The following is a 12,656-nucleotide window of genomic DNA, read 5'->3' on the forward strand; positions in this document are numbered from 1 at the left end:
CTTCCCGAAAACGAGCATATGCACTAAATGTTAGGCCACAAGGCCACAATTCACTATGTTTTTTTTTGCAACTAAAACATAGTGAATTGTAATAATATGCGAAAGTGGCAGCACACCATATTTTTTTGTGTGTGTTTTATCTTGAGGTGTCTTGTCTGAATAAAAGTAATAAATCATTGGGAAATAATTTATTTGCCAGTGCTGAGATAATGCTACCATCCTTCCAATTGCATGGGTATCTATCTATTTATCTGTCTATTCTTCTTTTTCTATTTGTATATCTATTTTCTTTTTTTTCTATATACTTTTTTTGTTATTCTTTTTCTGTGACATTGCGCTGGTTATTACACTAGTCTCAAAATTTCTTTTTCGTTCGCTTAATAACTTTGGGGACTTTTGGTTGTATTTTGATTGGTTGGTCCATTAAGTTGAGAGTCCAAATGTTTCAGCCACTAATTCTAATCTACAGAAGGGGTAATTTTGTGTATAATCATTAGGGATATACATCAATTTATCCCTTTAAATTTTGAGTTGTGGAAGTGATGGGTTTGAATATCGGTTCACCATCGCGTCGTAATTAAAGACGTTAAAATTGTCACTACTGCAGCATGTATGGAAATGTATTGGATCAATACATTTCCATGAGTATAAAATTAATACGTCTGACATAGTAGCAGCTCCATTTATTGTCTTTAAATATGACATAGATTTGTCTGAATTTAAACTAATCATCTACCCGACTTTCTTCTTTGTCTATCTATATATCTATCTATACATTCTATAGCACTTTTTGCTATGATTATTTGTAAATGTAATCATTTTATGTTTATGATTTATTACAAGTATAGCATTGTGCATACCAACACAGCAACAAACAATAAAATCAGATAGCACATTAAACTTGCAAGAATTTATCTAAATTTATCTTTTGCCAGTGGCTTCGGCCCAAGAGGCAACTAGGGATACTTAAAGAGAGGTGGAAATTTACCATCCATTTTAAAGTTTGATTTTAAAAAGGAAAAAAGGGGTTGATACATTCTTCTAATGGTAATTTGTTTTGGGAAGGTATAGGTACATTATAAAACATTCCCTGAAGATTCACTGTAAAGGAGAACCATATCAGTTCATCGTTTAACATTTAAACGAATTAATGCTTTAGATATAACTGTAAGAAGAAAAAAATGTTGTGTGTTTTATCTACAAATTTAAGGTAATGTTTATCTCAATAAAAATCCAAGAAACCATTTTTGTGACAAGAGAACGAATCAATTTATAGAATAAACCCCCATCCTCGCCACTTCTGAAAGAAACAAAAATTTGCCTAATTCGATTAAACAAATTTAAAATCAAGCTAAACAAATAAATTTTCCAACACAACAAAAATATTAAAATGTGTTTTCTGTTTATAAAAGCTGAAACATTGTTTTAAAAGCTTAATATGGATAAGATTAATTGTTCAGAAAAATATAATAGACGTCCAAGGGTTGGGCGAAAAGGGGTGTTTAACCCCCTTTAAAGCCCCTCATTTTACACCCTGGAATAAAAAAATAAATTAGATTACCCCCTTCAAACCTTTGAACCCCTCATTTTACCCCCATTAAAATAAAAAGCTTGGACTTCCATGATAACAGGGCTAACATACAAAATATTGAGTCCATCAGATAACGAAGTTGTCTAGAATTGCCTGACTATTAAAGACAACAATCACCTCAATTGAAAGGCTTTAACGATCAGTAGAGTATACTTTATCTTTTAATCATTGTCAATGCGAAAAAGACAAGCATTTTTTTATTCAGGGAAATAATATTTCGCAACGGAAAATATTACGGGTCCTACAAGCTTGAAGATAATTCTCAACTCAAAACAACTACATTTATCGTAAGTAGGGCTCGGCAGGCGTGAGTCAGTCGCGTGAAAGCCTTAGTTAAATCGTCTTATTTTAACTTTAAATTTCAGCTGGATGTCTAACCTGTTCCTAAGCAGACAATCCATATTTTTAAAATTATTTTTTTTCTCTCACACAGCTGGGGTTAAATTTGAGGTTTATACGCGGCTGAGGCGCGGCTACCGACCCCTGATTGTAAGCATTATTTATCAATCATGTCACTAAGTTTATACAGGTCAGCTTCATCAAAGATAAAAACACGAAAATGCTGGATTGATTTTGGTGCATCTCTGAACTGATTCTCGTTTTATTGCAGTGCATGACTATATGTTCACACACACTTTAGACAAACAATCGATTATTCTTTACTGTGCATTTTAATGAGTTGTGCCTTGGGCCAAGGCATACCCCCAACTTTAACTATGTATGTCGCAGTGTTGGGCCGAGAATCTACCATGCTAAGAAAAATTACTACCTCTTTCAAGTGCCCTTTGAGGCCTCTAGAGCAAAGTTGCCAGTATAAGGATAGACATTCAATATATGCTTTCTGCTTTAGTGTGTAGACACTTGGCTGTGTTTTCTTTCCGACGCTATTGGCAGGTATTCAAAGGCCCAATTGGAAGGCGGCAATGGGTCCCAAACCCCTGGCAAGAGTTTGCATATGCATCCTCTAGTCATTTATTTTAATACAGAGCCAACTTATTTTAGGATAGAGTACAAGATTATTTCAACAACAAGAAGGATAAGTCAATTTCACATGAAGATACCGCATTTCAATACATTTCTCCAGAATATTACAGGTTTTAGTTTTTTTTTAATAGTAGCGGCTGCGCCACTATCATCTAATTACTCTGTAATGTATAAAAGGGATAGAGAAAATAGCCTAAAACCATCCTAAGACTTTACTATAAAAATAAAATATTCTAAAACCTTCCCGGAATCAATATGTAGCTTCCCTGAAATTAGAACTCATTCGGTTCAGCGGCTACCGAGATCTTTCGCTACAGTCAAAAAAGTTTATTACTTTATACTGTACAATAGGATTTATTGATATTTGCAATTAAATTTCATGTACCTAAATTAGCATACATGTTTATTAAATTGGCCATTATAATATTAGTCCAGCATGTTCTACTATAGACTTATTATTTAGCTTTATAGAGAAGCATGAAAAAATACTATTGGCCAAATCCCAAGAAAATCTAGCTATGAGTGACAACGATCAAGAAATTGATGAGCCAGAAATCCACGAAAATGAAAATCATAACGAAATCATAAATGATGACACTGATGTTACTGAAGAAAATAACAAAGATAATGCTGAACTTGCCAATGATTCTCTTCAAAATGATCTTAAAGGAAAATATTTACTTACAGTTTATGATGAAATAAAGAAGCATTTAAAATTTATGGAGATAATACACTAAAATAAAATTATTTAAACATTTAGAAATAAAAATATTAAGTATAATTTATATTTCTAAGGGAGGAAGGAGGACATTTGGCTGTTTATTATACTAGTTCCCAAAGTTTTATAATAACGTCTTCTTATTTGTTGGCTTAACAACTTTAGGGGATTTATTGAATTTTGATTGGTTGGTTAAGTAAGTTGAGTGTCCAACAGTTTCAACCATTAATTTTAATCTACAGAAGTGGTATCATCATTTGGGATGTACATCAATTTACCGGCCATTGTCTTATCCCTTTAGATCCATGTATAATTCTAAAATCTCATTGTTGAATAACTTTATGGCATTGTTGTCAAAAAAAAGCTAACAAGTAATTTTAATGAATTTTAAGACAAATCTTTAAGTAATATATAAAACACTGACATAGAAGACACTTCTTTTGAAAATGAAGAAAAAGACAATGAACCCAGAACAACTCCTGTCAAACAATCTCTCAACAATCACAAAATAGATAAAAGTCTTGCTGAAAAATGTTTCAAAGACACATCACAACTCATTTATAAATCTAGAAATGATTTAAGTGAGAAGTTTATAGATGCTCTGGATGATCAACTAGATGAAGGTAAGGGACTTTTGCATGCCAGATATCTAAAGGGATAAGACTATGGCCGATAAATTGATGAACATATCCAATGATGATACACAAAATTACTCATTCTGTAGATTACAATTAGTGGTTAAACGTTTGAACACTCAACTTAATTAACCAACCAATTCAAATTAAAAGTCCCCAAAGACGTTTAGCCAACGAATAAGAAAATGTTATTATAAAACTTTGGGGACTAGTGTAATAAACAGCCCATTGTCCCATCATTCTCTGTTTGGATGCTTATTTTCACAAATTTCTTGCTATATTATTAATTCAAGCAAAACATTTGTGCAATGTAAAATTTAATAATGGATTTAGAATATACGTGGATATTGTGACAGGGGAAAAATTGTTGTCAATTTAGCTTGCTAACATGGAACTCATTTATTTGTCAGCTTGTTTATTCGGTAGAAGGGGAGAAAATGGGGTAAAGGGGGTGGATTGAAGTATCGTTATTTTTGCCCGCTGCGAGTTTCATTTTATTAGAGAACATGAAAATCTAGTTTGACGTCCAATTAATAATATATCCATAATTTTAATTTAGATAATACTATTACTGAGGAAGAAAATATAAAAGATGAATCTAATATTGACAAGCATGATCTTATCAACCAAAGTATAGATGAAGCTATAAACAAAATGGATCAACTAGGAACTGACAATTCAACTGAGGAAAAAGGTAATTTTATATATTTGATACCTAGGTAACAAAGTTGGGGAGCGAATTTCCATCCTCCTTCAAGTGCCCCAAGAGGCGTCTAGGGGCGTTATAATTTTTTTTTAAGTTTAAAAAAGACAAAATAAACATAAATTTAAATGCAGACTTTTTTCAAAATAATTTTAAATATTATGTACTAAATCATAAATTTTAATAAATTTAAAACTTAAAAGAATTCGAAAACAATTCTATAAATATGTATAAATTCAAATGTATTTTATACTATTTTCCATAAATAAATTCTGATAGTTTAGTACGCGTATTTAAAAATAAATTTCATAAATGTTTGAAGGTAAAAAATAAAGGAAAACTATTCTATTTTTGTAAAATATCAGCATAGATTTGTGAATAGAAGAACATCAAATAAAGTAAAATAGAATATCAGGGCCCGGCAGTCGCCAATATTTAGCCGGCAGATAGACGACTGCTTTAGCTGCTTGCCTTCAATAGTAGATAGAAAATAATGGCTGTGTGATTTCCATTTATAGCAGTTTGTCTAAAGTACATTGGCTTAAAGACGGCTGCAGAGTTTTTGAAATTTTTGAAACAGTTCAAGACGTGACTGCATATTTTTTTTTATATAAAATGCATCTGCGACTAAACTTAAGATAACAAGGTGGTTGTTTCAAGCAGCGGCTGCAGGTCCTGCAGAATATTTTGTATGAGTGGAGTGTCTATAGCAGACATAAATTCAACCTATTTTTGCTTGAAATCCCATATTTTCAATACAAAATTCGGATATAAAAGGATATTACTTTAAATTCAAGAAGCAAAAAGAGGGAAAATGGAGGGGTGGAGGGAGGGAGGGGGAATAACTGAGAGAAAAAGAAATTATTCTATATTCTATTTTGAATAAAGGATAGGAATATATGTTATAAAGTACACATTGTTAACCTTTATCAACTTTAATACATTTAACCAAAAAAATAATTATAGGTATTTATCTCATTGACAGTTTTCCGCGGATATTAAAATTAAAAATGATAAGATTAAAATCAGTTTTGTTAGCCCTGATTGCAATACGAAGCTATACATGATATTTCATTTTGGCGTAGAACCACTTCTAATCCAGCGGATAAAATCGGATTCAAAGCCATAGCAATTATGTATTTTTAAGATTAACATTTTCTAAATTGATTTCAGACTTTCATTATTGAAATATTGAAGAAGATATTGTAATTTTTTCTACTATTTCCAAACAGAAAACATTGATCTATTTCTGATTCGAAATATAAATATAGAAAGAAATCTACATATTCTATTTACATTTATATAGATTTTTGTTTACATATGTATGCAACATTTTTAAAAAGAAAGAAAAATACAAGATGAGAAAAAAAAGATTTAGGTTCAATTTTTGTTCCACAGTTTTGAAACGAAAAAAATTCTATTCTAAAATATTGACAATTTAGTTGTGCATAAATATCAAGCTACCAATATTATTGATGAAAAAATTGGGCAGGTATCGCCAATAAATAATCAACTACCCGTTTATTTTATATTTTGAAACTAAATAGCAATAAACTCTTATTTTTTAACCTCTGGTTTTTATCTTTTTCATTTTAACATCCACGGAAAGCTGTCTGTAATACGATGTGTAAGTAAGTAATACAATTTTTATTTATAAAGATTCAAGCTGGCATTAAAGTTTTAGGCTTATGAAACCTTTATCCTTGAAAGATTGCTGTTTTTGAATTTTAAAACATGGAATGGCAGAAGAGACAGTTTTCTGATGCACAATTTTATATTTATATGGAATTTATTTAATGTTTTGAATAAGAAAACCTGACGGGGACAAGTATTCGGAACAATTAATGTTTAATAGTAGTTAATGTAAATTCAGCACTTCTATAAAATTAATTTTTTTCTTTATACATTACAAATGCACAGGATTGTGTAGCATAAATTTGTTTGGCAGTTTGGCTCTAGCTCCCATTGGCGGCTAAAAAAATCTTTAAACCTTTAACTGTAATTTTTAATTCTCTCATTATGCTTGCTCAGATGTTTAAAGACATACTGGCTCCGGCTTCACTTTGATACAATTATTGCATTATGTTGTACACTATATGCATATTTTTATTGTAATAATGATTAATTTAAATATAAGTGTTTGGCAAGCTAATCCTACAGACTACCAACGCTTTGATTGCAAGACCCTTGTCTGGAAGTTTTAACTGTGTATGCTAATGAGTTTTGGGTCAAGCTACTTCTACTACAAGTTATACCAAAGTTGCTGATTAATTGTTTTTCCTTGTAATAAAAATTAAAAATAGCTTTCTTAAATCTCTATTCTTACTGTTTTTACATTTGTTTATAAAACTCACGTCTCTTCCTTTCATCTTTACAATATTTATAAAGACAAAATATAAATACACATTTTCTTTTTCTCTAAATATATGAGAGTTGTTTTATTCTTTTATTCAGTTCGTGTCAACAATTTAGAAATGTTTATAATATAAATCTTTTTGCAAAATATGAAGAAATTTTCATCTTTTAGGGTTGGAATATTGGACTGGCAATTTGACTGGTACCCAAAGTTTTATAACACGTTCTCTAATCCGTTGACTTTCATTCAATATTGATTGGTTGATTCAAATTAGCAGATTTCAAATTTATAATCTGCAATTAAGAGTAATTTTGATAGAAATTCTAAGTTGGAAGTTTTTTTTTAATTATTGTATTCTTGACTTCGACAAAATGTTTAATATACACACATTTTGTTAATTAACATCATTTAGATAATATGAAAAAAATAACCGGTTGAATTTTTGAAACATAAATATAAACTTTTTTAAAATAATTTTTTAAAAAACTTTTTCACAGCTTATTAACGTAATATTTTAATTTTGCACTTTTTAGGTAAAGTAAGAAAACCCCCCAAAATCTATGACAACGAGATCAAAATATCTTCTAAAGAAAATGCGAAGAAAAAAAGTACACCCAAGATTATTGTCAAAAATTCAAAAATATTTAAACACAACAATGAAAAATCAGCCTTAGAAACTCCGAAAGAGTCTACCACTGAAAATTCTACAGTTTTTGTTGATACATCAGATAATGAGTCTATAAGAACTGTTATGGAAGTTAAAATGGACAAGGAGACCAATGATAACAATGAAAAAGAGAAGAAGGAAGATTTGGAGGAAGAGAAAGAAAGGTAAATCTTCTCCTCTGCCAGTTCGTTTGCCCTCCCGTCCGTTTATACGTACGTCAGTTTGTCCGTTCGTCTGTCTGTTTGCTATTTGAGATAGACGTTTGATTTTTGTGATTATTCTGCTGATAATAATGCAACTACTCTATAACTTACTTGATCTTGGTATGCCTTGAAAGATCTAGGGGAATAAATTTTTCTTCTCTGCTATTTAGAATAGAAGATTTATTGTGATGATTTGTCTAGAAAAGAAAATCTACTATATAGATAACTTAGTCTGTCGATATGCCTGTACTGCTCTGGAATTAATAAATAGTTGTTTTCGAAAGGTTAGGGTTAAATATAGACTTAGATATTTAATTATTTTAGCAATGGATAGAGAATATACCTGGATATTATGACATGGGAAAAATCGTCGTCAATTTAAGTTGCTAACATGGGCATAATTTATGTTTCAGTTCGTTCATCCAGTAGGAATGGAGGAGATGGGGTAAGGGGGTGGATATGCCGTTATTTTAGCAAGCAACAAGTTTCACTTTATTAGAGTACATAATAATCTTGTGTACAATCCAAGTAATGATAAACTCATTATTTTAGCAAAGAAGACAACCAAGATGACAAAACTGGTTTATGGTCAGAAATAGTGAGCGAGCTAAAAGTGAATATGGGAGAGAGAAAAGTTGTCAGCTTTGATCCAATTATTAAGGTAGCAAAAAAATTATAAGACTATTCTTTAATGTTATACAAGGTTATAAAATACAATGAAAAGAACGACAGACCCAATTAGATGTATTCTTGATGCGCATTGGTGAGATGAATCTTCACATTAAAATTCAGCTGTCTATCTTAAAAAGCAGCCGTGTAAATAAAATTTCTCTAGGAGCGTTACAGACTAACAGACAAGTATTAGACAGATGAGTAATAGAGTAGTTTCGTCATGACAAGGATAACAAAATACCTAACAATAAATGTATTTATCTAGACACATTATAGAAAAACTGAGTTATACAAAATCGAAGCTTTATTAAAAACGCTTGCTTATTTTTTATATCAAATTTAGACAAATACAGGACGCGGAAGAGTTATGAAAAAAGCGAGCGAAGAAAAATTGGCCAGTATTTATAGACATACAAGGAATGATAAAGGATAAGCTAAAAGGCTAAGAGAGGCTTTGTTATAAATAATAGCACCATTCTTACTGCTGATTCTACTTGACGTCATATTAGAAGAAAAAATGACGTCAATTTGAATACTTTGGTCAAAAGTATTTAAATTTGTCCTTTTTTGAAAAGATGCTTTTAACAGCTTCTAACAATAATAATAGGTTTAAGATTTATTTTAAATTTTACCTTCGGTAACTTTTATTTTTTTTTGTATTTTCCTATTCCTATATAAGTAGTATTTTTAAATTTCCTTACTTATTCTTTAAAAATTTACCAAATCAGATCGCTAGAAAGACCAGAGTTAGGTACCAACGATACACCATTATTATCAAAAACCAAAAGAAGAGAAGCTTCAGAACCAAGAACATTTATTATACACTCGGAAAAGTAAGCAAAGATACCTTTTAAAATTTAATACATATATCAAGCACAAAGAACATTATTAAATAGAAATCAGATATCTTAAGGGCTAAGACAATGGAATAAATTTCTAATGATGATAAACTAAATTTTCCTATCTGTAGTTCTACAGAAGTAAATTTTTAGGAATGCCAGAAAAAAGTTTGTAAGCCTGGAGTCAAATATTTCGGCAGCAGTTATTATCCATAAATCTGAGACTGGACTTAAACATCCTTCCATTCTGAATCCAGGTATAGTTTATATTTGTTACAGACAATCATTATCATCTTTAGCTTTTAGTTCTCATTAGAACTAGGCCACGCACAATGGTTCTCCAATCTACATGGATTAGGCACGTTTTGAGGCATCACTGAAAGATGAGATTTTGATTTCCTTATCTTTCAGTTCACTTAGGAGCTTCCTCCTCCAGGTTGTTCTTTGTCTGCCTGGTTTTCTCTTTCCTTGGGGATTCAACGTCAAGGCTTGATTGGTTAGATCTTACAGACTATACCTAAATACTTACTAATTTTTATGCAATAATTGTTATTCATCGCATCATATTATATACAGCTTTCCGCGGATAATAAAACGAAAAATTACAAGTTTTGCTAGGATGGCAAAACGGATATTAATCTTTTATTTTAATATTTGTGGAAATTTGTCTGTAATACGATGTTATACATGATTTTTCAGTTTGGCTGAGAACCTGTTCTTATCCAGCGGATATAAAACGGTTTGAAGCTATTCTGGAAAAATATTTACACTAACAGTTTTTTGTTTGCTATTGCCATATTTGGATCAAGTCAAGCTGAGTGTGCCAATGGCAACAAGTAAAACAGAGCGTGCCAATATTCCCCCTAGTCAAGTAGAGTATGCCAATATTCCCCCAAGTAAAAACATAGTATGCCAATATTTCATCAAGTAAAGCATAGTATGCCAATAGTTAAGCAAACAAAGCAGCATGAAAAAAAAAAAAAAAAAAAAGAATTTAACATATTTTATGTTATGATAATTCAACCTACAAATTTAATACTTTATGTACGTAAAATATATAAACTAGCAGTTGCGTCCCTAGCATCTAGGAGCTCTTTATTCCAAGTAGTAGAAAAGTTACGAAAATTAGCCTAAAACCATTAAAATTTCAAAATATAAGATCTCACTAATCATTGGACTGTTATGGTTCTTCTTTCAATGAAGCTTCCTATTGGTCCTTTAAAATACCATGATTTTGTTACAATAGTTTTTCTTTTTAAAACTTATATGTAAAGGATATTTTCAGCTTTCTCCTTTCAAATGCCTCTAGAGACATCGAGGGGGGGGGGGGGCGGGGGTAGAGCCGCTAGTATATATACATAAATTATTTCAAAAGTTTAGAAAAAGCATATCTTGACAAGTAAAGCAGAGTATGCCAATATTACGCCAAGTAAAGCAGAGTGTGCCAATATTCCCCCTAGTCAAGTAGAGTATGCCAATATTCCCCCAAGTCAAGTAGCGTGTGCCAAAACAGGCTATTGGCATACTCAGCTTGACTTGATCCCCATATTTAAATCTATAAAAAAAACCTTTAATATGGATTTGAAATGAAAATAATTGTATTTTTAACTGCTTACCTTTCAACATGAAGGGAAAACACATTTTTTATATGAAATGTTTCTTATTGGTATCCAAAAAATATATTTGATAAAACTAATTTCCGATATAAAAATAAGATCAAATACTTGAAGAGGGTCAAAAGCACTTATTATGTACTTGTTATGACAATATTTTGATGCTTTAATTACCGCAAAGTGACAAAGCGAGCACAGTAGACCCCTCTTTTTTATAGATAAATAAAAATAATGGAGCTGCTTTGACACAGTTAGAACTATAATGCGGTGCCCTAACACTACGGGGCTACCCTTTTCTCCAATAAATAACATAACCTAACCTAACCTAAAGTAAAATACAAGCACACGAAAGATCAATACCCCCCCCCCTCCAGTCTCCACCAAATTTAACATATTTTTTTCTTTATATGGAGAGGAGGTTTTTATGCTCAAGTAGTCACTTTCAGGGAATAATATTTTTCATTTAAATTTCTTTTGAAGATTATTTTTTTATGTTTTAGATGTCGGAGAGATTGTGTTCTTAACAGGAAGGTAACAAATATGTTTAAACAAGTACAAAAAAGTTTATAGGGTGCACATCTACGACAAGAAACACACAAATAGATTAAAAACGTCGTAACATCAATCTGCAATGATGTATTTTTTTATATGTGAAGTTAAAAAGTAGCAAAAAAGTAAATGCATTAACCAACGGACGCGCAAATATACCTTAATTATTGCATTGGTCTGTATTTGTTTGTCGATTAAAATTGCAGAAACAGTTTAATTAATTAATTATATTTCTTTTTATGATTTGCTAGGGTAATAGATATAGAATATACCTTTATATTATGACAGGGTAAAAATTACCGTCGATTTAGGTTGCTAACATGCAACTCATTTATGGTGATTCAGTAGGAGAGGACGGGATGGGGCAAAGGGGTTTATGGGAGGTAACGTTATTTTAGCCCGCTTCGAGTTTCACCTACGTAAAGTACTTGGAAATATGGTGTAACATCCAATTAATAATATATCCATTGCTAGGGTTGATTCAGGTTGGTACAGTGCTGAATACAGAGGCAATACAGGTAGTATTGATAGTTATTTATCGCATCGTTTCATAAAAATTAAATATCAAATATAGAAATATCAAAATTAAAAGATTATGAACCCTCTCAGAGTTAACAAAACTGGTTTTAATTTTAATATTTGTGGAAAATTGTCTGCAATAAGATGCTATACATGAGTTTTCAGTATGGTTAAGAACCGGTTTTAATTTAGCAGATATCAATCTGGTTCGAACCCGAACTGCAAATATCAATATCTCTTTACAAGACAGGGTTAAATAAGGGATCTAAAGGGATAAGACAATGTCCGATAGATTAATGTACATCCCTAATGATGACACATAAAATTACCCCTTCTGTAGAAAAAATTAGTGATTCAAAAGTTTGAACGCTCAAAACGATAAAAAATACTTTAAATACTATTCTTTAAAGTTACATGATGTCAGTTTTTTTTTTGTGTGTGTCTATTAGGATCCCGCGAGACGCGACCGTGGCTTAATACCTTAGGAATGTTTACCATTTGTTTTGGGAAGGTTTTAGACCATTTGATGAGGTGATAAAAACAATAAATAATTTTGTGAGGGTTAGCCCAAAACCTATCTTGTAGGCAAACCCCCTGCAGGCTAAGG

The 12,656-nt window shown here is 31.2% G+C and overlaps 1 protein-coding gene and 2 long non-coding RNA genes across 3 annotated transcripts; all 3 read left to right on the plus strand.

Moving 5' to 3' along the window:
* Window positions 1-1,163: 1,163 nt before the first annotated feature.
* Window positions 1,164-4,651, plus strand: LOC145312580 (uncharacterized). Its single transcript, XM_080151836.1, has 7 exons — window positions 1,164-1,210; window positions 1,797-1,878; window positions 2,594-2,685; window positions 3,039-3,261; window positions 3,371-3,392; window positions 3,725-3,916; window positions 4,488-4,651. Exons 1-7 carry the CDS (start codon window positions 1,182-1,184, stop codon window positions 4,649-4,651), a joined length of 804 nt encoding a protein of 267 aa, XP_080007962.1. The 5' UTR covers window positions 1,164-1,181.
* A 2,910-nt stretch (window positions 4,652-7,561) lies between these two features.
* Window positions 7,562-8,962, plus strand: LOC145312581 (uncharacterized). The gene is made up of 3 exons (XR_013877070.1): window positions 7,562-7,818; window positions 8,410-8,518; window positions 8,873-8,962. It is a non-coding gene; the product is annotated as an uncharacterized LOC145312581 (long non-coding RNA).
* A 293-nt stretch (window positions 8,963-9,255) lies between these two features.
* Window positions 9,256-12,049, plus strand: LOC145312829 (uncharacterized). Its single transcript, XR_013877137.1, has 4 exons — window positions 9,256-9,362; window positions 9,522-9,625; window positions 11,482-11,512; window positions 12,005-12,049. It is a non-coding gene; the product is annotated as an uncharacterized LOC145312829 (long non-coding RNA).
* Window positions 12,050-12,656: the final 607 nt, after the last annotated feature.

This window comes from Acartia tonsa, chromosome 2 (assembly GCF_053477335.1).
Source record: "Acartia tonsa isolate MP-2025a chromosome 2, ASM5347733v1, whole genome shotgun sequence".
NCBI classification, from domain to species: domain Eukaryota; kingdom Metazoa; phylum Arthropoda; class Copepoda; order Calanoida; family Acartiidae; genus Acartia; species Acartia tonsa.

Coding starts and splice junctions, on each gene's coding strand:
- LOC145312580 (XM_080151836.1), top strand. CDS start 1,182: ATGTTGTGTGTTTTATCTACAAATTTAAG. Junction 3,262..3,370: donor AAGGAAAATATTTACTTACA/GTTTATGATGAA, acceptor TATATTTCTAAG/GGAGGAAGGAGGACATTTGG. Junction 3,917..4,487: donor GGATGATCAACTAGATGAAG/GTAAGGGACTTT, acceptor ATTTTAATTTAG/ATAATACTATTACTGAGGAA.